This window comes from Pagrus pagrus, assembly GCF_965226575.1.
Source record: "Pagrus pagrus genome assembly, chromosome: 3".
NCBI classification, from domain to species: domain Eukaryota; kingdom Metazoa; phylum Chordata; class Actinopteri; order Spariformes; family Sparidae; genus Pagrus; species Pagrus pagrus.
Window position 1 is genome coordinate 16,790,000 of NC_140187.1, and position 27,170 is coordinate 16,817,169.

Genomic DNA, 27,170 nt, shown 5'->3' on the forward strand with positions numbered 1-27,170 from the left:
AATTGGAAACCCTTTTAAAAAAGTAAAATATTTTTTGAAATTTAATCTGAAATTAAATTAAATATTGAATATATTTTTTTTTTCCTGAAATGAATACCACTGCACTATGAATTTATCATATTAAATCAAATTAAACCTTGAAATGAAAGCTTAATTGTGTCGCACCTGAAATCTTCTCATTGGAAGAACTGCTGGCTACTACTTCTATTCAGATTCTTGGTTGTTTTTCTTTCATGTTAATAATACAATACTGTATAGCCTATACTGTATAGGTAGCTATTCTTACAGGAGACATTTGAACTTGTCACAGCAGGAAAAGCACAGGTGTAGGCCTAATTGATGCCTCCATCACATTTACTAGTTAGCCAGTATGCACAATACCATGGTAGTGTCATTGCACCTGAATGGAGTACAGTGCATTTTCCCCACACATTGAAGCTAAACTTGTGTATGTTTTTTAAATGAATAAATATATATTATCATTATATTGCGGGCCCTTTGCATGTGGGATTTTTCCGACGGCACCTGAACGCGGCCTAGCGTCTCCCTGGAGGATCACATGGCGGGAGATAAACACTCGCGAGCTCACCCGTGTGTTCGCTGTTCATCTCGTCTCCACAGAGTATGCTAACCTGCTAACTGTGAGTCCATTTTAAAATATATTTTAGCATTAACTTTACATTTACGTGTATTTACAAGACTTGCCGAAGGAAAAGGTATAATATGATTTATTTCAGCTCATAAAGTTAATGGTCAGTTAGGTTTAAATTGACTTCATGTTAGCTAATTACGTAATAGCTAGCTAGCTATTGAGGCACTTTCTAAATTAGCGTTAAAGTTAGCCAACTAAAGCTAATTGCCGTGACCTCAACACATTTGTCTGAAGTTAAATTGATCCTCATGATAAGAAATAGTTGCTAAAATTGCTCTTAACTTGTTATCTTACGTTTATATAAACAGGTAACTAAACACAATGAATCACATGAGGAACATTAAAGAAATGCTGAGCATCCCAACTGGAAGCAGGTGACTACCTTAAGTTTGCTCTCACACCATTACTTCTCTCCAGCTAAATAATATTACATGAGGCTGTTGTCAATGGTTTTCAATCTGGGAAACAGTGTCATATCACTTATTACACCAATTGTATGTGTGTTTCTCTGTGTGTTGACGTGATTTCTGCAAACACTGCCTCTGTTTTGTGGATCAAACAAATTGTGTTTGTTTTTTCTTCACTCATCAAACTTGTGGGGGCAAAACAATCGACAGGAATGTGGCTACCAACGGTTACCCCGGTTTTACAGACTCTCAGGTTTTCTTTGGGTCTCAGTTTTGGCCTGATAATTCTCAAGGCTTGTCACAAGACATGAGTGTGTCATCCAGGACCTCCCAACAAAGTTCACAAGAGGTGAGAGGCAGTAATATATTGTAGCATCCAGGGGCACGGACAAACCCCATTAGTTTAATAGCATTATTACTTACATATAGTTTAAACTAAGTATAGTATTTTATAAGCAGAGTAATAATGGGACAGCTGACATGGGTATAGCAGGTTTGTTGCACTGTTAGAAAAGTCTGAAATAACAAGTGATGCTATATGTGGGGCTGCCATCCTTCTGCTTTTGTTCCTTCAGTAACTTTATACGTACATTTATGTCTTAAAATGATATATCCAAAAAGGAGTGTCCCCTTGTCTCTATATACTAAATGCATATACATTATTCTATTCTTTTTAGTCTACTTAAAGGGCCATGATGATCAAGTGCAGTAATTCAGAAGGCCACTTGTTTCTATGCATGAATAGGACCACAAGTGCTTACAGTTTAATTGATCATCACTTAGATTATGTGAAAAATAACTATGTCTTGTGTGTATATCCCTTAACATAAATATTCTTGGATTATTTAGGGGAGTGACCCAAAGGTTTTAAGCAGTTATCACACTAAACCTCTCCTGTTTGGAGACTTAAAGGACAAAAGCAAAGGTTTCGGATTACTGGATAAATTTGAGGAGGACAAGAAAAAGGCAAAAGAAAAAGCTGACAGGTACGTCTCTATTTCTCTTTATCACTTGAAACATGAACTTGAATTTATACTTGTTGTGGGATTATAGATGAAGTAGCCTAATCATTCACTGAAGCTGTATCCGTCCTTTTGCTTTCACAGTGATATTTTAGCCAAAGAATGTCAGCATTTTCGAGAGACTCTCAACAGTGTAAGTGATAATAGGCATCCATTCTGTTACCTTTTCATTAAACAGCTCCTCTTTTCTTGATGTAAAATGTAAAGTAAAAAAAGTGTGCATTGTTTGTCAGATCCAACAACTGGTCGCTGGCACAGAGAGAAATACTGCTGTTTGCCAAATAGTCCTTGAAAAATTTGACAATTTTGCATCAACATGTGAGTTTCCTAATTCATTCATTTGTATTTTTTGTTTACATTATCGAACTTAGATTTGCTCTCTGCATATTGTGGGGCTAGTTTATTTAGTAAAATAAAAATAAAGAAGTGAGCAAACAATTCATATTACCAGTAGATGGTGCTCTTTCCCAATGATGGTCACACATTTAAATGAAAGATTCGTTTTTCACTATGGTCATTTCTATCTTTTATATTCCTCCATCCCAGTGCAAAATAATCTCAACAGTCTACAGAAGGATGTTTCCCAGCAGTTTGATACTTTGCTGATTAAAGTGAATTCCCAGAAAGAGAAGATGACTGAATTGGAGGAGATGGTTCAAAAGGTGAATAGTATGTATGTAGCTTATGCTCAGAAGATTTTTGTGGCCAATAAATGTTTCTGATCAGTAATGACTATAATTTTTATCTTTTAGAGTGGAGATGTCTCATCAAAATTTGGTTCAAACCTGCAAAGCTTAAAGAGTAGTCTGGAGTCTCTGGGAGAGGAGCAGGAGAGAGAAAAACAAATGCTTGAAGATGCTCTTAAGCTGCTCTGCACTCTAGTTTCAGAGCACTCGGTCAAATCCTGCCCCGAGAGAGTGATGGACAGTGCCATTCAGACATCACCAGGACTGGAACAGTCATTTTCCAACATCCTACAGGACAACAAGCTTGAGGGGACACAGCCTACAAGTATGACACAAAATCTTGAGCACAATCAGGTTAAAGTCCCCCCTCAAGGTACCTGCCTCGTAGGAAAGGGGAAACTCACTCTGAGAGGCCATAGGAAGCGCAAAAAGAGGCCGCTGGTGCTCTCACAGAGGAGTAAGCATAGAGTCACGGATGAAAACAGTCAGCCTCTCCTGAACTGTGACAAACAACAGAATGTGTCAGCGCCTCTCTGTGAGCGTCATGATCTGAACACAGTAACCAGCCAGGACAGTGCGGTCAACCCAGACCGTGTACTACCGGTGAACAGGGAGAGGAAATCCGTAGCTGCTGGTTGTTTCATCACCCCTCTTAGCTGCTGGTCTCAGGACAGCAACAGCTCTGTGTGCCACGCAGGAATCGAACCCATCTTAGAAAAGCTCTCAGCGGAGTCCCGGACAGGGACCCCAGTGAAACCTGAAGGCCTCTGGCAGTTGTTTGACATGGATGGCGACTCTTTTTTAGGGTTTTAGAGGAAAGGGCTCAGAGCAACAAAGCATTTATTTTGTTACTTTTGGAGTAAAGTCAAAAGTATTTGTTATATTTATTATAAGGTGTGACCTATGTTCTATTAGCTGTCGAGTAATTCAGTTTTCTGAAGAATGACCACATTGATAAATGTTTCTGTCTTATATTTATGGTGGAACAGCTGTGTAGGTTGTAAAAAGGCACTTATGACAAGTAAGGAAAGGACGGAGTGACCCGCAAAGTGTTACACATATTTAAAGTTCTTCCTCTTCTTAGCTTTTTCTACTTACAAAAATACTGTTAGAGTTACGTTTCTCTGTTGTCTTTAACTTGTTCGGTATATTTTCTGCTGACTTGACATTGAAAATAAACTACAAGTGTTTGTAAACAAACCACAATTCTCTCGACTAATAATTCAGAAATAAATTTATCTAGCATATCATTTCTGTAACACATGTTTGAAATCTGATCTTGTGAAGGTACATCAAATGTTGTAATAGTAGGTGTAAGTAATAGTAACTTGCATCATCCTTTTCATGTCACCAATAGAGACCATGTTCCTCGTTCCACTGTTATACTGACAGATGATTTTTTTATACTTTGTACACCCAATTTCTATCACTGAGGGTAGACTAAATGTTAAAACAGTTTTAACAAAAAACTGAACATTATAATCCCTATGAGGGTAGGATTTCCCACAGGGCTGTGTGCTAGACAACGTTTCTTTTAACCAGCTGTACCTAATAAACTTGCGATTAAGTCTACGCTTAAAGTATACTTTAAACAGAATTAAGTGTCTGTTTTCAAACCACAATAAACATACTTAATGATACGTTAAGGTGCATATTTATTAGCAAAAAAAGTTTTATTCTGCTTTAGCAAGCATAACACACACAAATGATCAATACAATATAAAATATTCACTTTTTATACTGTACCTAGTCTGCCAATGTCAAATTAGTCATTAGAAAGCTTTAGTATTTATTCTTTAATGACAGATCAAATTCTTAACCAGCATTTTGGTATAAGTTTCAGCAAAGCCAGACGTCTATAATTAAAACTAGAGCTGCGATGCTTAGTTGATTGGCAGAAAATTAATCAGCAACTAATTTCATGATCAGTTAATTATCTGAATCCTTTTTAAAGCATAAAATGCTAAACATCTCCTGGTTGCTACTTTTTCAATGTAAACACATTCCTTTATGACAGTAAATTGAATATGTTAAGGCTTTGGACTGTTGACGAACAAACAAACTCAAGACATCACTGTGGCCTCTGAGAAATTGTGAATGTGATATTCTTACTATTGAACGGTTCATTCACTAAACAAGGACCTGAGGGTTCAGTTTGGCCGGACAGATGTTTTATAACAAAAAAAAGGTAGAACATAATTAATTCTGAAACTATATAATATAAATCTCTGTTTATGCTGTTTCATTTTTATGAGGTTGAAATGATCTTCAAATAAGTAGGATATTGATCACATGATTGGGCACAGCGGGCGAGTGACGTGGGCTTTAGGCTCACTGTTAAGTTTCAGTTGCGGCCCTCCAAGGAAAAAAAGTTTGGGCACCCCTGCACTAAACAATTAACTGATAAGTGAGAAAATAACCACCAGAAAATAAAATCAATCGTAAATAACAGCCCTCTTATAACCATAAATCATTTCCCGGTGCTGATAATGCAATGCACCACAGAGCTGCAGGTTTCAGGTGATCAGTCTCTGCAGATGGTAACTTAACAACCAACAACAACACTTTATTTACAAATTATCTGTCTATGTCTAATGTGCAAATCATTATCCGCAGATCCTCTTCCATGCAGCAGGGCACTAAGACCTTTTCTGCTTGTCATATGAATGCATTTGGCCCAGCAATAAGTGCATTAATAATTAATAATTGATTTTCTTCACTAATTCTCGCAGACAGACTTTGATCTGATCTGACAGTAGTGTCACTGGTTAACTAAGTCTGCAGGTGGGGACATGAGTCCCCGTGGGTTGAGATTTGCCACAAGGCAGACATCATAGTTGTCATGCATCAGAGCGCGCCGAGCCACCACTGTCCACCGGTTCTCCCAGGGGTCGAACTCCAGAATGTCCTTTGTTATGTCATCATGACGATCTAAGGGTAGAGATAAAACAGAAAGCGTTATAAAGTCATCGGAAACATCTCTCAAACACGTTTCATTCATTGGATGTTATTTTCTTTATTTACCTGCTCCTTTGTAGTATCCACACACATAAATCTTGCCTCCCACCACTCCTGCGTTAGGAGAATTGGTGCGCAGTGAGAGTTGTGCACACGGAAGACGAGGTCCATCCCTCCAGTAATCTCCATCTGGGCTGTAGATCTCCACTGCATCGAGGCAGTGGCGTGATTGCCCACGATCCATACCCTCACATCCAATACCTCCTGCGAAAAAAGTCATGAGCATATTGCATATTGGGTTAGCCTATGTATTGAAACTTGCCACTTTATTAACAAGTTAACTGAACAAATTGTCTTACCCATCACAAAAATTTCACCATTGAGTACAACAGCACTGCAGCGGTACTTGGAGTACTTCATGGGACATAACTCTGTCCACTTATTTGTGTTTGGATCGTACTCCAGGAGTCGGTTGCTAAGACGGTCAGGCTCATCATCCATCCGGTATGACTGGATGGTAGATGGGGAGGGAGGTAATGACAAAGCAGAGCAGGTGCTGTCAGAGTCACATACGGATACAGCTCATATTAAATGTGCTCATGAAGTCTTATTTTCTCGATTTAACAAGATCCAAATGAAACACTGGTTGATAAAAAAGTAAAGATCACCTGTGGTGTTCGACCGCCCATCACATAAAGGCGATCTTTCATTTTGACCACGCTGTGATAGGCCAAAGGCAGAGGCAGGGGTGCTGCACTGCGCCAGGGTCCACCTTGCAGAGCCCATCGCTCCACACAGTTAGTGATGAGGAACTGGTTCTTCAGCTTCATCTGCCCACCCAGCAGGTACAGAGTGTCACCCAATGATCCTAGAGCATAGGAATCACGGTACTCTGCTGACGTCAGGTGCTCCCAGGTTCCTTGAGCCTCCACTTTGTACCTGGCAACCCAAGATAGTAATCAGTACCATCTGTTTTGGGCAAGCATATTAATGATCAATTGTGTCACCTGATGTCTTTCTTACCTGTAAATCTCTACAGTCATGTCCTTCTGTCGGGCCATTCTGCGTGCACTTGACTCTCCTGCCACTATGATGTCATTTTTTTCAGTTACAGCCCCAGCGCACACGTACCCGAGAGCCTCTCCATAGCGAGGTGAAGTGATGTAGTAGGTCCGGCTTGTGGATGGAGCATAGCAAAAGCTGCGCTCAGCATAGCTGCCGTATCTTGACCTAATCCCACCAGCGTCGTTGCCGACACAGAGCAGCAGATCTGTGGTCTCCATGCCGTACCGCAGCTTTAGTTTGCGTGGTGCTGCTAAGGGATGCATGGCTGTGGCGTCCAAGGCTTCATTGATCATCTCCAGACATTCAGCATCAGCCAGCAGGGCTGTGTTCCTCTTCATCGCCTCTTTTAGATAGTCATGGTTTATCAGTGGCAGACGGACCTTCCTCAGGAGCTCTGGAAGGTGCAGAATTCGGACCTCTCCTTCTGTCAGAGTGCAGTGTTTCACCCAGCGGAGGACCACATCTAGGATGGTCTCTTCTCGAGAAATGTTAAGATCATCAGAAGTCAGGAGCTTTCCCAGCTGATGGGCCTCCAGCTCCAGCACCTCCTCATTTTGGCAGACTTGGACAAAGTTCTGCCTCAAGAAGCGCTGAGCATGGTCAGCCAGGTCTTCTGCACCGAGGTCACGGGCAAAGTAATACACACCAAGACAGTTGGACGCATCCATGTTCTCTGTCATGTGCAGCTGACAGCGATTGAAGACATCATCCATCTGCAGGAGAAAGGCTGCAATAGAAATGCCTTGTACATTGGCGTTAGTGAGTGGAAGATCTGAGCAGTACATGTAGTTCAAGAGGAGGGCCAGGCTGTCTGCAGGGGTGTCACGCAGAATTATTTCTCTGTTGTTGCACTCACGCAGGCCGCATGTGAACATAACACGGAAGTACGGGCTGAAGGCGGATAAAACGACCCGGTGACAGGGAAAGCTGATGCCCTCAGCAACCAGCACCACATCTGTTAGATGCTCCGACTCCCTCATCTTCCTCAGCTGGTCGAGCAGCACCAGCCCATGTTTTGTTGTAAGATCCATTTTGCTTTTGACTTTTGAGCAGCAATAATTTTTACAAAGTTACACAGAAAGTTTTATGCACTCTGAACAACTAGTCAGGAGGTTATCTCTGAAAAACAAAGAAAAAAAGAGACACATGTTTAATCAGCGAGCAATATCATAACAGCATCTAATAATAATAATAATAAGCACACGCTTGTGTGAGATTTAGCTACAGTTAGCTGGTTAGCATGCTCACTTCCGTAAATATCTCTTCAACAACAAAACTTTAATTCTAGTTATTTTTTTTTATATTTTCAACAAAAACTCTCAAATATTGCAACTTTAATCTTAGATGTCCTGACAAAGAAAATGTAGACTAACGATCAGTAAGTGTTGCATTACTTGATTAAAGCTGAAAATCATAACATTTCAAAGATTTTAACCATTAAAGTTGGCAGTATTTAAGTAATGCAAAACCACATCCTTTTAACAATGATAATAATAATAATAATAATGATAAGTATAATAATATTCAGATGTTACAGCCACACAAGAGTAAAATAGAAGCTATACAAGAGCCAGTAGACTCATAATGCTAAGTTACAGGCAAAAGCATGATTAGACATTACCCACAACTTGTGATGAACTTCAACTAGCAAAGTAACATTTGACAACATGATTTCCTAACACTCCTTAGATGTAATAAGACGCCTTAGATATAACAAATATTAGCAAAATGCTGCTATCGGCTATAAAACGTGCACTACAGCTGCTCATATTATACAGCAATTTAATTACCTTGTAAAAGATTTTACGAAACTCATCCGCTCCTCTTGTCTGCAGTTGTCTTTGATCTAAAAAGTCCAGTCAGTACTCATGTTTTTCATCAGGCGACATGTGTTGTTTTTGTTTCAGAACTTGTCTGTCAGGGGGGTTAGAGAGCGTCTGAGCGATTGCAAGAAACAAAGATATGTGCCCCCTTCACTGCTGCGGCCCTCTGAGCTACTAACCCAAAAATAGACAGTGTTTTGGCACACAGCTAGTGGGTCAGAGAGGTTTGAGTGATCAGGAGAGAGTGGGTTTTCAAGCCATGACAGTGAGGATTATTTGTGAATTATTTTGACATTCCTAACTCGACTCTTTGGCATTATGTTATACTTTGTTTGGGGTAATTCTCCATTCCAGTTTGTTTGCCCCGGTCATGTGCATGCAGCTCAGGAGTGACCTACATATTACATTGCTCCTAGCTTCAGATTTCATGGCAGCACTTTTTTAAAGGCCCAGTCTACTGCATGCCCACATGTGTCTAAAATGGGACCTTGCCTACTAAGTTTGATTCTTATAATCCAAATTCTCAAAACTGTTGCACCAACAATAACAAAGTTTGTAAACTAAATCTGTTTATACATCTTTACTTTTTGAGTTGGAAATCTACTTTTGCATCTTACATTTTCAAGTATTTTGCTTAGAAGTAGCTTGTACATTGCCATTGGTCAAGACTCACTTGACCAATGTAATTTGAGCTTCAGGTGACATGTCAAGGCTCATTAGCTTTATTTTTGCAAGTGAATGGAAAAAGTGGAAGTATGGAAACACACCTGTCAGACATCTATTGAAATTCAACAATGTTAATCTTTTTTCCTCCTAACGACCATTATTACATCCTTTGTTTCTTCCGGTCTGCCATCGTTGTCATGAAGAGGCTCTGCCCACAACATCCTGACTGTAGTTAACCATTATTAGGCACGATGATGTACATATGCAGATACAGCTGTTCTTGTGACAGTAGAACAGTTTGGTGGACAGCGTGTAGGAAACGTAGAAGGAGTCTTTGGAATAAATCTCCTTGGAAAAAAAATGGATTCTACACGTAGATTTGGGAAATACAGAGTGGAGCGGGAAGTGCTGGATGAGCAGAGACTGGAAGAGGTAACGCAGAGAAAAGCGTACTCTGAAACTCACCCTTCTCTAACTGAACGTCTTAAAGACTCCTTCAGGTAAGGGGAATTTTATGGTTTGATCTTGTAACTTTGATGCTTACAGTAGGTGTATTTAGATTTCTGGTTTGATTTTCTTCAGTGAATGTATGCTCAAAACATCAGCCTATAAAAAGACTCACCTTTGTCTCTGTGTGTCCTTTAAATCCCTTCCAGATGCACAGTACCCAGACTGAAACATAGTGTGCTGAGCAGCTTGCCTGTGTTGTACTGGCTGCCCAAGTACTCAGTCTGGGACTATGGCATGCCTGACCTCATCTCCGGCATCAGTGTTGGCATAATGCACCTGCCACAGGGTAAGAAAACCGTCTGTCATGGTCCAGTGAATATCAACAAAATTGCAGAAAAACTCAGTGAAATTCCCACAGTCAATATATGTTGAGTGGATATTATGACTTGAGGGCAAATGACAAAAATGTAAAATATAATGCTGCAAATATTTAGTATCCTTGGAGAATATTTGCTAATAAAACCACAGCAAAAATAGTACAGTGTCATGAAAATATTTGTAAACTGAGAAGATGAACAAAACGTTTGTTTTCACAGGTATGGCATATGCATTGTTGGCTTCCTTACCTCCTGTATTTGGGCTCTACACATCACTCTATCCAGCATTCATCTACATCTTTTTTGGAACGTCACGTCATATTTCCATCGGTAAGTAAAGAGAGAGACGCTGCTTCATGGCCGTTATAACATCAGTAATATCATTTGTTGCTGTTTTGTATTGTGCTCAGGTACGTTCACTGTGCTCAGCATCATGGTGGGTAGTGTGACAGAGAGACTGGCTCCAGACATGGATTTCCTCAAAACAAATGGGACCAACATAACTACAGAGGTGGACATAACAGCACGGGACTCATACAGAGTGCAGGTGGCAGCTGCTACGACTGTCCTCGGAGGACTTATTCAGGTCTGAACACAACATCCCACAGAAATAATAATGTCTTATTTTTAGGTTAAAGCCAGGACTCATATGTACATTAATGATTGTTTGCATAGGTGGTGCTGGGTTTGGTAAAGTTTGGATTTGTGGGAACGTACTTGTCTGAACCTCTGGTGCGCGCTTACACAACAGCTGCTGCCGCCCATGCTGTGGTGGCACAACTGAAGTACATCTTTGGAGTTTCACCAACACGGTTCAGTGGTCCCTTGTCACTGGTGTATGTGAGTATGTTCAAGTATGTCGTCATTGTGTTTTTGTTGATACAACCGTACTGATCTGTATGCTCTGTTATAGCGCTGATAATTACAAACATTTATTAAAGAGTTTGATGTGCATTCTTTACCATTTTTATTTAATCTTTATTTTAACCAGGACAAAACCCAACATAGTTACACAAGAACACACACCATTCATTTACAACAATCACAGACTGTATAGCATGACAAAAGAGTTCAAAAGGTGAAAATGTTATTTTGTACTTAATTATGACTAATACCATTAGGTGTGTGCAGCCAAGCATGTATGTTTTTATTTGTCCACCTCCTGCTTCACTTCTCTCCATTTTCAGACTCTGAAGGATGTTTGCTCCTTGCTGCCACACACTCATCTTCCCACACTGGTGGTCAGCGCTGTGTCCATGGTGTTCCTAATTGCAGCCAAGGAGCTCAACTCTTTTCTGAGACCAAAACTGCCAGTGCCTATCCCAGTGGAGCTCATCACAGTTAGTTGACATGAGGACACACTCTCTGGCTCTTTTTATGTTATCACCTCTGTGCTGCTGCTGCTGCTGATGTTGCAGCACTAAAAAAAAGCTCAGACACAGTGGAACCGTGCAGCTGAGTCAGCGGTAGCGCCGGGGCCTCTGCTTTTGTGCAGTTCACAGCAAAAAAAGGAGATATATATGGCTAATAATTAGATTCACATCTAGCATATGATTGACCAGGTCTTTTAATGATTGAGGGTTTGTGGCTTCTTTGTGTGTGTTTACGATCTGTATGTTTTCTGTCATGGCTTTAGATTGTGGCAGGGACATTGATCTCATCCTATTCACACTTGAACAGCAACTACACAATTTCAGTTGTTGGAGAAATTCCGAGTGGGTAAGTGTTTGGATTCAGATTATACAGCTGTAATTGTTTGTTGAGTCACATTCCCGGCTTGTTTAGTACTAATAGCTCACCTTCCTGTCCTCCACCTGTGCACCAGTCTCAGTTCTCCCAGCGTGCCAGATGTGAGTCTGCTTGGAGAAGTTATTGGTGATGCTTTTGCGTTGGCCATTGTTGGATATGCCATATCAATTTCACTAGGCAAAACATTTGCACTGAAACATGGATACAAGGTGGACAGTAACCAGGTAAACCACAACTCTCATCAAACCTCTGTTTAGTCCTGTAGATACTGTTATCATACAGTCATTATCACATCCTGTATTCCTTTACCTGAGTAGTACCCAGTAGTCTCTCCTTTAAGTCTGTGACTTTATGACATCACACTATTTTATGATGTCACACATTAGCATAATTAATGCCTCACGACTAGTTTGGCACTTAAGAATTGATTAAGCACAGCTGCTCTGTTGTTGTTAGCATTGCTGGGTCATGCATGTGTGAGCTGACCAATAAGGGCAGACCAGGTATTTGGGAGGGCGGGGGGCTTAATGAGACAGGAGATAAAACAGAGTTTCAGACAGAAGATGAATACAGAGCTGCAGCACTGGACAGTATGAGAAAACTGATGTGTTTTTAGAGCGCTAAAGCATGTAAACCTGTTCTAGTAGTAAAATAAAGTACAACTATATAATAATTGTGAATAATAGAGTAAATGTACTTTGTTCACATCACTGCTTTCTCTTTGTATATCTTGTGTCTTCACCCCGCGGCAGGAGCTGGTGGCGCTGGGTCTCAGTAATACAGTGGGAGGCTTCTTCCAGTGCTACTCTGTCTGCCCCTCAATGTCTCGAAGTCTCATCCAAGAGACGACTGGAGGAAAAACACAAGTGAGTGAGCAACAGAAGTGACGGCATTACAAAAACAACATGACAAATAAAGACAGTCATCATTGCAGTCATTCTAATTATTTCTGTATATGTGCAACATGCAGTAGCTGTACTGTAAATATGTAATGAGTGCAACCTAGTTAAGGGTGATTGAGGTGGGGTAAGAAGGAAATTATGTTGAATTATAAATGAGCTGACATAACAGAATGACCTCAACAACCTAACCTAACAAATGTAGCCACCTCATGTGGAACCATGTGGAAATTCAAAACCTTGTGATCCTAGAACATGTACTGTAGTTTCTAACTTAATATGCAGCAACACATTTATAATCATACAAATCTACAAATTAAAAATCCGAACAAAAGGTTCCTTTAGTGGTGGGCAGATCGTTACAGAAATATTGATACTTGCAATCCCAAATGTTTCTGTTCAAGGATCAACTTTCATATTAAAAGATCAGTATCTCAACTCAGTAATTCAGAGTAAATGTATATTGAATCATTAACAAGGACACAGTGGAAAGCTACTGGAACTACTTCTCCCTCCACCTGTCATAGTCATTTGCAAGCTACGGCTCTATGACTGCGTCAGGGGACACTGAGTGAACGTTTATGATGGCTGGCCGCAAAAGCAGTCATGGATGTCATTGGATCGGAAAGGAAATCAGTGGTACCACACATCACAAGGTTCCTTTCCTAAAAAGAAACCTCAGCTTTTTTTTTTTTAGCATTATTTATGTAGAAGAAAGCATCAGAAATTAAAGACATTTTCCTCAAGAGATTAACCTTAAAATCATCATATAATGACGAATACAACAAGAAATGGACTATTTAGTCTCACATATATCACTTAACAAAGTCTTTTATTTTCAGGGAGACCAGTAAACCTACCTGTTTCTATAGCTAATGATAATGTACACGAATGTAACTGTGCATTTATTATTATAACAATAATAACAATAAACCAATCAATTGATTATTGGAAACTTAATAGTTTTTTGAGTACCACTAAATGTTGGAAATATTTGCTGACAAATATATTCATGCTTTTCTCCAAATAGGGATGCAATTGTATGAAATGTTCTTTTTTTGTGGTTGAACAAATGCTTTATTATAATCTTACAAAATATTATGTCCTGACAGACACAAAGCTTGATTATTAATTGTAATATAGTGGAATTCAACACCACAGATAAACAAATGTACACCTTACGATAATCGTCAGCTTTCAAACCGCTGTTTGCGTTGAAAATGGTTTATCGCTGCAACCCTATCTCCAACAAAGGACTTCAAGAACATTAGAAACAAACTTTGTGTTGTTCTTGTAGATGGCAGGTGTGGCCTCAGCTCTGGTTGTGTTGGTGACTATACTGAAGCTTGGACCTTTGTTCCAGGAGCTGCCAAAGGTTCTATTGCTCTACAATTTTTCTTCACAATAAAGTGATTTAGTGCTTGACATATTTTGTGTAATGTAGTAGATTTTTTTATTTAACTTATTTCAACTTATGTCCTTGTTTTAGGCTATCCTTGCAGCGATTGTCTTTGTAAATCTGAAGGGCATGTTCAAGCAGTACTCTGATGTTGTTACACTGTGGAAAAGAAGCAAGATTGATCTGGTGAGAGGTCGATTATTGCTGCGGTGTTGAGTCTGGAAGAGTGTCATTATTCTTTCTCCTTTTCATTGTCACACAAAACAATGAGTCATGTCATGCTGACTCCCCCCAGGTGGTGTGGTTGGTCACTTGGGTGTCAACACTGCTGTTCAATCTGGATCTGGGTCTGGCAGCATCGATCATCTTCGCTCTGCTCACTGTTATCTTCAGAACTCAGATGTAAGACTCCTCATCATACTGTAGGATATTGCATACTCGAATCACTGAATGTGTGCTGAATTAGACAAAATACTGAACACAAACATATTGCTCATATAATTTTGTGTTTTCTTTTCAATTCCATTTAGGCCAACATACTCTGTCCTGGGAAATGTTCCAGGTACAGAACTGTACGTGGATATGGAGACGCACAGACAGGTAAAACAGAAAGATGGAAAGCCATGAATAAAAGCTTTTCTACCTTCGCTGCAAAATAAGTTGATCTTTTGCTATTTGGCAGGCAAGGGAGATTCCAGGTGTTACTATATTTCGCTCTTCTGCCACGGTGTATTTCGCCAATGCTGAGCTCTATCTTGAAGCTCTGAAAGAAAAGGTTTGTCGTCTTTCCGAATGATACTAACTATTCAAGGACTGCATCTCATTATTATATATTTAGTATCGAGTCATCTGATTATTGTCCATTGTCAATTCTATTCTATGTATAATATTATTGTTATTTTGTTATTATTATTTAAAAAAAATATATTTCATAGTGTATATTTTTCTACTTTTTTGTGTTTTTTCCCCTCCTCTCATTGCTTTACTTCACCTTTCTCGTCACAAGCTGACTCTGAGAGACTCCCACAAGAATTCCAATGTACCTGTACGACCTTGTACCTGTGCAAATAGCAATAAAAATCTAATCTAATCAAAAAATGGCCATTATAAATTCCAAATGTGCAATAATACTAATATAATAGTATTTTGTGATTAAAAAAACACATTTATATAATACAGCGAAATAACAGGGTAAAATCCATGATCAGATGATAGAGGTGGATAAAAATAGCATCAGTGTTGATATTTTGGGGTGCCAACACTTGAACACATGAATGATATGATGGGGACTCTAGCTGAATGCAGCTCTTCTCAGTGGGACTGTGCAATTCCCCCTAGCTGCTACCTCTAATAGCCCTGTTAGCAGTAGATTTGGAGTGGATGAAACCAGTCAGAGGAGGAGGAGCTAAGCATTGCATAATCTTAAAAACTGACAGACAGATATTTTCAACAAATTTGATGAATTCCATTTGGTATAGTTTTGTGAGATGCAAATGACTTCTTATTTTCTTCTAATTGTGTTTTCAGAGTGGGCTTGATATCAGTAAAATGATCATCTATAAGAGGAGGCAGGAGGCCAAACAGAGACGGAGAGAGAGGAGGGCTGAGAGGCGAGCAAAAAGGCAAGCCAAGAGAGAGGTAATGTGCTGCCAGTGTATTACATAAGCTCAGAGACATGGATTATTTTAAGGACTACAATGTTTTGTGTGTTTGGCCCATTGGTTATCTTGCCTTCTATGTGATAAAAAACATAACACCAAAATCTTGTGAGTTACAGTAATCAGATGGCTGAAGTCACACAGGACATGTCAACATACTCTAGAACTTAACAGAAGTTTTAATCTTTCTCTCACCACACTGCAGAGACGGGCACAGAGGGCATCTAAACGGCAGTCTGGAGTGCCTGTGCTCTCTGTGGAGGAAGACGCCGGCCACTGGGCGGACACATGCATGGACGGGGACGTTACAGACATTGAGGAGCAGGACTGGACTGAGAGGGAGAACGGGACAGTGTTTGTCATCCCAACCACTCCACGAACACCAGATGACCCTTGTAGGTGGGAGTACCTGAAAGGAGGAGATCCAGATGGCACCAGTTTAGGGTGGATGTCTGAGCTGCAAGACGGGGACACCACCACTCTGGGGTCCAGTAGTGAGGACACGCTGAGTCGCGACCTGGAGCGGGTCTCTCTCGGGTCACTGGGGAAGTGGACCTGGGACATTCACTCCATCATCATTGACCTCTCCACAGCTAACTTCATTGACACTGTGGCTATCAAGACTGTGAAAAATGTGGGTACTAAAGAGAGGAATAAGAAAGACCACTGAATGTGTTTTTTTAGTTCATACACATTTCCTTGTTTTGAAAGCTTTAAGGAGGAGCCTTTTTACTTTGAGATCACCCATTTTCTACAGAGAGAGTTTAGTAAATACGCTTTTACAATATTTATTTATTATTTCTTAGTCCTCTATGACAGTAAACTGAATATCTTTTGATTGGGGACAAACCAAAACATGTTAAAACATAATCTTTGGCAATTGACATTTTTTTTACCATTTTATGAAATTGTATCTATTACTGGAGAAAATAATCAACAGATTTATGGTTAGTTAGTGTTAATGCCACTGAAATGAGACTTTATTGATTTTCAGTTACATTAAAACACTAACATAATAGGTAGTTCTGTTTTCCTACAGTAAAAGGTGTAATACGTAAAAAAAAAAGTTCAAATCAATCAAAAATGAACTAAAATAATCAACAGAATGTGATTTCCTTGATAAGGGATAGTAGCACCTAAAAGGAAAGATATATGAAAATAGATTTGTTAAAGGTTGGAGCTCTGTTAACTTTTGTTGAGTAGAAATATTCTGTATTCACTATATTGACAGATTTTCCAGGACTTCAGTGAGATTGATGTGGATATCTACCTGGCTGGCTGCCAAGGTAAGTGAATACCTTCTCACCTCCTCCTCCTCCTCGGTGCTGTACTACATTAACAGACTTCATCATGGTTTCCATTATCTCTTCAGCCTCTGTGGTGGAACAACTAGAGCGCGGTGACTTCTTCTCTGAGTCGATAACAAAGAGGAGTCTCTTTGCCTCCGTTCACGATGCTGTACTCTACTGTCTGAACCATCGCGGAGCCACATCGTTCCCCAGATACGAACCTTCAGTGGTGAGTATACGCAACTGATGTTCAGGTGAAAGTTGACAGAGTAAACATTGTTAGCTGCAGTTATGCTGTTAGCAGTCACCAGCATTGAACAATCCAACCAAAGTGTGAAGACATAGAAATACTCACTAAAAAAACTTAATCATGTCATTTTAACTAAATGACTGACTGATTTCAGGACAAGTACAGCAGCACGAAACTTTAAGGACTTCAACGAAAGAGGGAATTCAGCACTGAGGATGAAAAAAAACATCTCAACGTCGTAAAATGTCAGAGGCTGCGAGCTGAGCATAAAACAAATAATACATGTGAATTACTGATTAAATATTTGAATGTCCCTTTCATGTTGTTGTATTGATATTTATACATGTTTTCGTGAAAGGAAGAATATCACTGAGGACACATACGTTTAATTTGATTTTATTAAGTGTGGGAGTGATACAGTGCATTTTAAGGAAAAATATAAATAAATAAATAAAACATCCAAACAATACATTTCAATAAAAATCTGGCATAAAATAATTATTAAATCCAGGAACAAAGACAAGGCAACATGCATCACACTGAGGGTGTGTGAGCCTTTTTTGGTCATGGCAGCAATAACAAGGTAGGACATTGAAATGTTTACAGGAGCCATTTCAATTTTCAAGTGCAATTTTTTTTTGCCCATAGCAACAGCAAAACCTGTGAAGCTAAAGCATGCAAAGGGATTTTTACTGAGTTTCTTGTGCAACATTCCTAAAATGGGAAATTACAGCAGATTAAAAAATAACAGGATAACAATATCCGAGCAATATTTAACAAAAGCATCTCTTTACAGTTGCATAAACCCACTGTGACCTCGTTCCCTGAATAAATCTTGTCTCTACATACCGGCCACAGAGGACGTTGCCAAAGAAGTTGTGCACAGGTCTGAGGAAGGCTAGGTAGATTTTTCTTTTTTTATGAATTTGGTTTTATGAGCTACAAGTCTTGATGGATATCAGAACTCTGTGTGTCTGGGTTCACAATCACACCTTCATCATCCTCTTCCTCTGGCTGCTGTGAAACCAGCTGTTGGTAGCGAGCCTGCCGCTGGTAATCCGGATCAATGTTGATCCATTTATTTGCGACCCACTTAGTGCCGTGGGTGACCATGCAGCCCCCATGCAGAGCATATTCATCCTGCTCGCCCACCCAACCTATTGCGGAAAAACAAAAACAAAATCAGAATATTTCTTTCTTTAAAGGGCTCACACTACTGATGTGGCTATTAAACACACTGCTTAACTAGAAAATGAATTGCTTGAGCAGTTTTATTTTCCCAAGTAATATCCAAGTTTATTTGCAAAACTATTAGTTTAATTTATAAACTGAATCAATCGTAAATGCACTTTTTCCAATCACTGTATTTGTTCTCTTTCTAGAGTACCTTAAATCTTTAATGCACAAATTTGGGCTTGAATCTCAACCATTCCATTCCATTTTATACTTTTACTTTGAATCTGTGCCTAAATTGTGCTCCAAAAACATGAATATAACATGTTAAATGATGTCATATGCCAAGATGAATTGAATTGAAATAAAAATTGACAACTGCTATTTCTGACTGAATTTTTTTAGCCATGCTAGCAGAGTGGCTCTAGGGCTGGTAACGTCGGCCCACCACTTCGATCCAGACTGAAATATTTCTGCAACTATTGGATGGATTCAGATGAAAATTTGAAAACACAATTATTCTCCCCAGAGGATGTATTTTAATAACCTTGGTGATCACCTGACTTTTCATTTAACGCCATCATTAAGTCTAAACGTGTCTGAACAAAATCTTACGCTGACATCCATGGGTGTTGGTGCAGTATGTCCTAATCACTTTATTGATCTTCTGACATTTAGTCAAGTGATACCATGAATTTGTCTAATACTTTGGTTTATAACCAAATCATTCTTAGTATTGATATTCCCATCAGCCTCAGCTGTATTTTGTGTTTTGTGTGTGCATGCATGCTAACATTTTAAATTAAAGTGGAGAAGAAACTGTAATAAACATAATACCTGATAAACATCAGTTTGTTAGCTTTGTGTTTATGAGCATGTTAGCATGCTGCTGCTAAATTTTTGCTTAAATGTTATCGGACTGAACGGATCAATTTCTGATATTAAAACGAGTCATTTTGAGGGGGCTAATGTTCAACATGTGACGTAATTACATGGTTTTGGCCATGCTATTCCTGAGGACGCATGCTCTACCAACTGAGCTACTGGAGTGCTCCCACTGCTTTGTTTATATAATGCTGATCCTTGTCAATTAAGTTATGTGAAGGTTGGAAACAGAAGTAAAAGGACATTGAATACCTAAATCTCAACGATTTGCCTGAAAAATAGATGATCTATTAATCATTATCTAAAATCGCCACATTGCCCACCCCTATTTTTGAAATAAAAATTCTAAATATGAATCCTACCTCTTCCATCAGACAGGTAGTTGTACCAGAAAACAGCTGTCCCTTTGGTCGGCTTCACCCTCAGGTTACTCTTGTTACAATTCCTTCTGGTGTCCAAAAGATCGACATTATTCTGTATGAGAGACTAAAAACAAACTACAATCAAACTCAGTGTTTCTGCTTGACGTCAGGCCCATGCACTAACTGACAAACAAGTAAGTTAACACAGATGTGAAAGACATGCACAGTATGTACACAGTACTTTTGCACAGCTCTCCGTACACATTTCCAGACCCACACACAATTACGCACCACTTCATCATAGGTCCTGTTGTCTGCCACAGGGAATGCGGTCTCCCCACCCCCCTCAACAGAGTTCAGGTAGAAGAGAACTGTGATGTACCTAGGTGTGCAACACAGATTTAAATTGACACACACATGTATGGTGCAAACAAACACACACACATACAAACACTAAAGTGGCAAGCACACCTTTTGTTCCAAGTCACACAAACTAACATGCCAGCTGTCACAATGGAGTGTCAATGCACAGTTTAGTAATCATACCAGACGGATGAACTCAGATCTGAACGTTCACAAACATTTTTATCACGTTAATGCCGCTTCAGTCATGTTGGTGATCTTACCTGCAAGACGTCTCAAAGGGAGTGGAAGTGTTGGCTGCGATGCGTGTGTGCGTGCAGGCTGTTTCAGGATACACAGGGCCGCTGTCGTGGTGGGCGTGGTAGTGTCCTCCCTCCTCATAGCGGACTACTTGGAGCGGCTCACTGAGGTCCACTAATGTGGGCGGGAGCCGAGTCAGGCGAGTCACCCTTTGTTATAGAAACGTAGAGAAAAAAGTGTGGAAAAAAAACATTTCTAAACCTTTTTATTCTTATGGTAAAATCATTGTTTCGTTATGTCACAGTTGTTATTGCACTACAGCAATAACAGAACTTGGTTTGACTTGCTTACCTTGCCTTGATGTCTTGGAGGACCTGGTGTGCTCCTTTGCCCTGATACAGCCAGGTGTGTCTGCTGTTTCTCACCAGCTGACTCCTCTTCACCCCTCGCTGCATCAGGAAGCGCTGAAAGGCATCGTTGCTCAGGACCCTGAACTCCTCCAGACTCAGCAAACCTGTCAAAATATGAGAAATTACATATTCTGATGCTGTGCGTGCTGACACTTTTCATACTCCTATTATTATAGTAACCATATGCAGTATATTAAATACAGAGCCCAGTTTTTATCCTCGGTAACATAGATTAGGAAAATATGGTTTCTTCTACTACCTGATAATAACCTGGTAATGTGTATATATACTTTAGACGTGTGTAAAAATAAGAAAATAAAATAAAACCCTGCAGTTCTTTATACACTGATACCTGATCCATTTCCATTACAAGATGTTTAGAATAGGGCTGATATCAGTTCAAGATGGATTTTATATCCTGTAAATATCTATTCACATTCATATTCATGAGTGGTGTCCATATCCTGTATATCACTAATGTACTCTACATTCCAGTTTATACATGGGACTGAAAATGCACCAGCAATAACAGGGGCACATGCAATCTGTGCACATGCCTCCTTGCCACTAGGGGGCTCAGACAAAGGCGAAACAAACATTCACTGCCTAGATTAAATAATGTTTAACTTACATTCATAAAAATAAACCTTTATTTTTGATATTTATATCAACTGCCTGTGAACATGATATATAAACAGATGAGCTGATTAAGAATCATAGCAGAGCTCAACTGATCACAGATGAGTATTGGCACTGATGTGAAACTTTTGTAGACATAATAATGCAAAAAAAGATGCTACGTGATTTATAATTATTAGATTACCAGTGATGTCATTTTGGACAAGAAATGTATTGTTTAACTGTAAAATATCCTGCCTCAATTACAAATCGTTGTCACAAGGGTTTGATTACAAAATTTGAGGGGTTATCCTAAAAAAAAATGTGTATATCGGGCAATATGTCATTTCACATAATTTTTTTACTACCTAATATCGGTATTGGCATCAGTTGGGCTCTAATTATCTAGGAAAAAAAGAAGAATTGCTCCAGCTCAATATTTTTGCCTAAAAACCCATCTCCTTCTTTGCCTTTTAAAACTGGTTTAGAGGAGGCATGTTTCATGATGTATAACAACAACAAAAAAAAAACTTTAAACTTTGGTAATACAATTTATGCACAAATACATACATGAGCTACAAATATGTCACACAAATAATTAATATTTTCACAACAGTAAACAGCTACGCAGAGACGTCTAAAACAATGAAGTTGATTTCTTACCATTACCGTCCTTGTCAGCTTTGAGCCCGTCATAGATTTCTCGCAGATTCTCCGGTGTGAGCCAGATGCCGTCCCTCACGCGAGAATGAGTCAGTATCTGTCAGAAGAATGACGGTAACAACAGGATGAGTTAACCAACTCTGAACCAAATGAGTACTACATGTTACACACGACAGTACGTGCTCACAGTCCACACACTGACATACACCTCATGGAGTTGCAACTGTCCATCCTGGTTGATATCGAGGAGATTGAAGATCTCCTCTGGGCTGAGGTTGAGCTCCTTGGCCAGCTCCTCCTGGCCATCCTGCACCATCAGCTGGCTCTCCATCAGACCTTTTAGCTGGGCAAGCTGCATCACCACCCGGCACTCGTCATCCGACAAAAAATCAGGGATCTCTGCAGAAACAGGGAGGAAAATCTCTTGGGTCATCGACTTTTCTCTTCTGCATGCTTGTCATTTTCTGATTTGCTACCCAGTCATACTGTGCTGTAACGAAAATGGCTATAGTTTTTGTGTAGCTGAAGTAATTAGTCCATGAATCAATTGATCCACAGACAATTCAGCAAGTGTTTTGATATTCGACTTATCAATTTGAATCATATCAAAACTCTTAGTATATTGAAGATCCTGGATTGCTACCATTGTGAGAAAAATACAGAAAATTAACAGCAGTTAATCAAAAGTTAAAATACTAGTTAGTTGCAGCCCTAATGTAAACAATCATTTAATCAGTTGCCAGTTTTGCAGCGATACTGATGCTGAGCTGAACCATTAATACCAACAATGAACCATCTAAACGTGCATTTAATGTAAAAAACAAAACAAAACCCAATACTGTCCAATACTGTGCGTTGATCCATTACTACTTGCGTTTTTCAGTCAGCTATAATCCCTTAATTAGGTCTGGTGTGTGTAGTTGAGGGAGTAGTTGCCTCAGGACTGGATGGCCTACTTCATGTAGCCATCATTGATCTCAGCATACACACATACACACAGCCTGTGTGTTTGTGTTGGGTGGTTGTGATGAGGATGAAAACCAAGAGGAGGGTCAGTGTGTTTTGTGTGGCGCTATGTTTACATTTATCACAAGAACACACCTGTTTGGCCACTAGAGGCTCATGTGGGTGTGCTGCAGATTTGTTTTTTCCCCATGCATGGTGTGTTTTTGCTCTTACCGAACAGCAGAGGTTTCATACTCAGGGTGCGCATTTCATGCACTTTGCCTGGCATCAGTGCCACCCTCTGCACATGTCCCACCTGAAAGGATGAGTGATGTTAGTGCTGCTTAATGCGTGTGAGAGAGTTAGAAAGTGGGAGGGATGCATCATGGCATTACTCACCCTTATCCCCTCGATTCTCGTTAAGGACACATCACGCAGAAACTCAGGCTTTGATGGCGGAGGTCCCGGCTCGGGGCGCTGCTGGTTGCTGCTCGGAGCATCACGACTTCTGTTTGCATCGTCCTGCCCGCTGCTGTAGTGCACGTAAAACAGCAGTGCAATGACATTTATGATGTATACGTGAAAAAACACCATGACTACCACGAAGTAGGAGCGGGAGCATACGCTGCTCTTGTGGCAGGGGAGTCGCTCGCACGGCGGCCGGAGCGGCGGCAAGGTCGCGCTCCCGGACGGAGCGGTGTCTTCGGCGTCTGGGCTTTCCTGGTTGTCTGTCATTTTCCTGAGAATCAAGAGGGGGCTGATACTTCCTCGGCAGCAAAGTCCATCTGATTAATCAAACGGCAGGGTGAACATTAGCTTAGAAGTGGCAGATGTGCAGACTTGACAGATGTCCGGTTTTAATTAAAAGAAGAAAACCAGGCCAGCCTCTCTTCTGCAGAACTGAAGTCGTTGAAAAACCCACGGTCGGTTCATGATGAAGCCGTGCTCGGTTTAAGCAGACAAGTGGACCAGCGCTGACACTGTGTCGTAGTGTTTTCAGCCACAGACAGCGGCGCTGCAGCCTCGGACCGTGTTGTTTACACTGCAGCAGTCCCAGTCAGCAGCGGCAGCAGAGCGCACTGCGCATCCCAAACCACGGCGGAGCTCATCCAGCAAACCTGCTCCATAAACCTGACCCAGCATCGACCGAGTGCAACAATCATGCTCTAAAATAAAAGAGTCAGCATGTGTGAGCATAACGAAACATTCCAGTCTGTTTAAATCCTTCAGTTTACACGCCAATGGTCGAGCTCTCCATCTGATCACAACAGTGTGTGCACCGCGCAATGGTGACCTCTGGTGACCTGAAGAAATAACACAGTCCTGCTCTGGTTGGGCAATCCACTTCTCTCTTTATCCCTCAGTGTGTAATGTTTGTTGGATAAAGGCAAATAAGGAACACTTGCTATACTTTTCTATCTTTTTACTCCCTTTAGTGCTCTCAGTCTATTCATCTCATGTGATGTCTTTTTTCTCACCTTCCTTTACTGCTTTTATTTGTTTATTTTCAATCTATTATCCTTTACACCTTTTACTGCTCTTAATCTTATCTGTTCTTAACTCCTCTGATGTGATGTCATCTTCTGATTTATTCTATTATTCATCTCTATTTTTGCATTACTTTCCCTTTGCCTGTTTTATGGCTTTTATTCCTTTTACTTGTAAAGACACATTGTCTTTTTGGGTTTTAACATTTTCTGTCCTGCCCTCTTGTTTTAACTTCACCTTTCACCTTCACCTCACAGTTGCTTTGTTGCTGTTAATATTTATATCTCAATTTGCATTTATATCATCAACAGTATTAGTTTATTCTTGAACAATTATTATTTTTTTAACTTTAATTGGCAATACATGCACTGTTGAACCCTCGTACAGTTACACTACCTCAGTTTGCAGATACTGTAGCGTTGCAGTTAATAGTTCTGGTGGCTCGACTATCACTTCATTTCTGTGTTTTTTATCCTTATATTCTGTTCATACTCTAAAATTCTTGTATACATTTTATTCTTTTTTAAACTCTTTTATTATATGCTTGCATGTGTGTTTTGTGCGTGTCATATAAGCTACTGGATGTCTAAATTTCCCTCGAGATCAATAAAGTATCCATCTATCTATCTTACACTAGGCTGCCTTGTGTTTGGCTTGACTGTAATATTGTCTTTTTGAGTTTCCTGTTTTGTCAAAGCCCTTTGTAAACTCTGTTTTTAAAGGTGCTATATAAGTGTATAATTATTGTCATAAATAAATGCATTACTCTTAAAGTCTTACTCTTACTTAAAGTCTAATATGTACTTGATCAGCTCCGTCTCAGCATTCTGGTTGAAATATCCTGCTCTCTATGAGACAGCATTAATTGACGTTTGTTTGTTGAGAAACTTCTTCTAAAATGATTTTATTTTTCCTCAGTTCTTGGTTATCTTTATGATTATTTTCTTGTATTACTACCTTTTATATCTGCTTATTGTTGCTTGTTTTGGTTGGCACATTTGTAGGGGTTGACAGAAGAAAGAATGGCTGAGGCTAAACTACTGAGCTTCACAGGTCTTTGAGGGTGTTCACATCCAGATGTGGTGGACACTATAAGACTTTGTAAACACATTTTTCAGACAAAAACATACAGACAAAACTACTAATATGTTTTTTTATAGCCAAAAAGTGCAAGGCTGGCCAAGTCAGTCAATTGGCCTCAATCCAACTGAACAGCGAAGCAAAGATGGGTGCAGTATACAGAAGACTTTAATGATATCTGTTGATGTCTATAAGGAGACTTTATTGACTGCAAAGGATTTACAACCAAATATTAAATATAATGACATATGTGGCTCCCCCTAGGCTATTAAAGAGTAAGTTCACACAAATTACTGATAAAATGACTATTTTCTCTATTAACTCTAGTGGTATCTACAGCTGGAATTGCATTTTTGATGCTCACAGCATAAAAAAAGAACCATAATCAGCACCCAATGCAAGAGGTATCTAACTCTCTACAATTTGCATGAATATTTCATTAAGTAGAAAAACTAAAACTTGAGATAATTCTCAAAGAATCTTGGCTTTTATATTTTCTAATATATTCTTAATTATGTATCTATTTTCATCTATTGCATTAGGCCTACCAATTAGAATGGTTATTATATTTTCGAGCCAAATAGGCCACCAGACAGCCTGTTTGTTGCATTTGGGATTTTCCTAGAAATATTAACAACAATTGTGAGACATTTGAATGATGAATGTTTAGAAATAAGCAACTATATTTCGTTTTTAGGCTTCTATAATAGCCAAACTTTTATTTTTGATGATGCCACATACCAGACAATCCAGCAGTGACTTCCGGCCGCCATCTTTGTTAGACTTTTTTGTGCGTTTGTTTTTTGCTGGACTGTAAAGTTGCAACTCCTGGTTACAGGTAAAAAACAAAACAAAAAACAAAGTCTTAATTGTGCAGTCGTGTGAATATATTTGTTCCACATGAAGACAAACGTCCTCATATCACATTGAAATGTCTTCAAAGTAATGGTAAGTGTTTAAAAAGAACAATTAGCCATGTACTAGACGTTAACGTTAGCTTAATCTGACGTTTATTACTCGGGAGAAATAAACTGGGGCTAGTCTTTTAAAGCTGCTCTAATAAGCAAAATGTTTCGTTTCAGGGTTTTTAATTAAGGCACTTCACTGCCAGGTTAAGATACTCTTGATACACTTCATGTAGGCCTAATTAGCATTAATTTACAGCTAAACGTTAATTAACGTTCCGCCATATTCTGTTATTAACCGTTAGCGTTATCTTAAACTAGCTGTCTTGTCTGGGTAAAGCTAACTAGCTGCATCTTGAAACCAAGGTAGCCATACATTTAGTTAGCTCTTCAAAGTATTACGTTCAACAGCATCTTAAGCTATTTTAAGTAATACTGTGACACAATGTTTTTTTTAACCATAGCTGGAAAAAAAATTAGACCGCAGCTGCCAAACTTTAGATGACAAATCTTTAAAGGCTGGTACTTTTGAAAGTTGTAAACACCGTACCTTCCAGAAAGTGACAGACGTTTTAAAAACGTTAATTGTTTTTAGTAATTTGGGTCATAAACTTAAGAGAAATTAAAAAATATATACACAAATGCAAAGTATGCATAGTCTTATGTGTATGTATATTTAGGTTCACAA

At 39.5% G+C, this 27,170-nt stretch overlaps 4 protein-coding genes across 6 annotated transcripts; 2 read left to right on the forward strand and 2 right to left on the reverse strand.

Moving 5' to 3' along the window:
- Positions 1 to 564: 564 nt before the first annotated feature.
- ccdc36 (coiled-coil domain containing 36) lies at positions 565 to 3,967 on the forward strand. 2 transcript variants are annotated; one of them, XM_084347723.1, is made up of 8 exons: positions 565 to 641; positions 961 to 1,026; positions 1,270 to 1,408; positions 1,909 to 2,045; positions 2,166 to 2,214; positions 2,315 to 2,399; positions 2,628 to 2,743; positions 2,834 to 3,967. In XM_084347723.1, the coding sequence occupies exons 2-8, from the start codon at positions 974 to 976 to the stop codon at positions 3,578 to 3,580; spliced, it is 1,326 nt and encodes a 441-aa protein (XP_084203849.1). In that variant the 5' UTR covers positions 565 to 641; positions 961 to 973; the 3' UTR covers positions 3,581 to 3,967. The 2 variants fall into 2 exon arrangements, with proteins under 2 accessions (XP_084203849.1, XP_084203850.1); XM_084347724.1 differs by lacking the exon at positions 565 to 641 and adding an exon at positions 646 to 716.
- A 449-nt stretch (positions 3,968 to 4,416) lies between these two features.
- kbtbd12 (kelch repeat and BTB (POZ) domain containing 12) lies at positions 4,417 to 8,879 on the reverse strand. The gene is made up of 6 exons (XM_084349647.1): positions 8,581 to 8,879; positions 6,749 to 7,909; positions 6,394 to 6,664; positions 6,085 to 6,235; positions 5,792 to 5,989; positions 4,417 to 5,698 (listed from the first exon to the last, which is right to left on the reverse strand). Exons 2-6 carry the CDS (start codon positions 7,819 to 7,821, stop codon positions 5,529 to 5,531), a joined length of 1,863 nt encoding a protein of 620 aa, XP_084205773.1. The 5' UTR covers positions 7,822 to 7,909; positions 8,581 to 8,879; the 3' UTR covers positions 4,417 to 5,528.
- A 605-nt stretch (positions 8,880 to 9,484) lies between these two features.
- On the forward strand, positions 9,485 to 17,602 carry slc26a6l1 (solute carrier family 26 member 6, like 1). Its single transcript, XM_084349646.1, has 19 exons — positions 9,485 to 9,779; positions 9,936 to 10,075; positions 10,326 to 10,436; positions 10,517 to 10,692; positions 10,782 to 10,946; positions 11,294 to 11,446; positions 11,743 to 11,825; positions 11,932 to 12,079; positions 12,608 to 12,721; positions 14,052 to 14,129; positions 14,244 to 14,339; positions 14,449 to 14,555; positions 14,684 to 14,753; positions 14,836 to 14,928; positions 15,681 to 15,791; positions 16,017 to 16,445; positions 17,043 to 17,097; positions 17,184 to 17,329; positions 17,505 to 17,602. The coding sequence occupies exons 1-19, from the start codon at positions 9,640 to 9,642 to the stop codon at positions 17,529 to 17,531; spliced, it is 2,442 nt and encodes an 813-aa protein (XP_084205772.1). The 5' UTR covers positions 9,485 to 9,639; the 3' UTR covers positions 17,532 to 17,602.
- A 152-nt stretch (positions 17,603 to 17,754) lies between these two features.
- On the reverse strand, positions 17,755 to 26,393 carry p4htmb (prolyl 4-hydroxylase, transmembrane b). 2 transcript variants are annotated; one of them, XM_084349649.1, is made up of 10 exons: positions 26,319 to 26,393; positions 23,409 to 23,541; positions 23,244 to 23,325; positions 22,273 to 22,463; positions 22,065 to 22,161; positions 20,725 to 20,887; positions 20,397 to 20,582; positions 20,062 to 20,152; positions 19,771 to 19,894; positions 17,756 to 18,507 (listed from the first exon to the last, which is right to left on the reverse strand). In XM_084349649.1, the coding sequence occupies exons 1-10, from the start codon at positions 26,348 to 26,350 to the stop codon at positions 18,290 to 18,292; spliced, it is 1,317 nt and encodes a 438-aa protein (XP_084205775.1). In that variant the 5' UTR covers positions 26,351 to 26,393; the 3' UTR covers positions 17,756 to 18,289. The 2 variants fall into 2 exon arrangements, with proteins under 2 accessions (XP_084205774.1, XP_084205775.1); XM_084349648.1 differs by lacking the exon at positions 26,319 to 26,393 and having other exon boundaries at positions 17,755 to 18,507; positions 23,409 to 25,101.
- Positions 26,394 to 27,170: the final 777 nt, after the last annotated feature.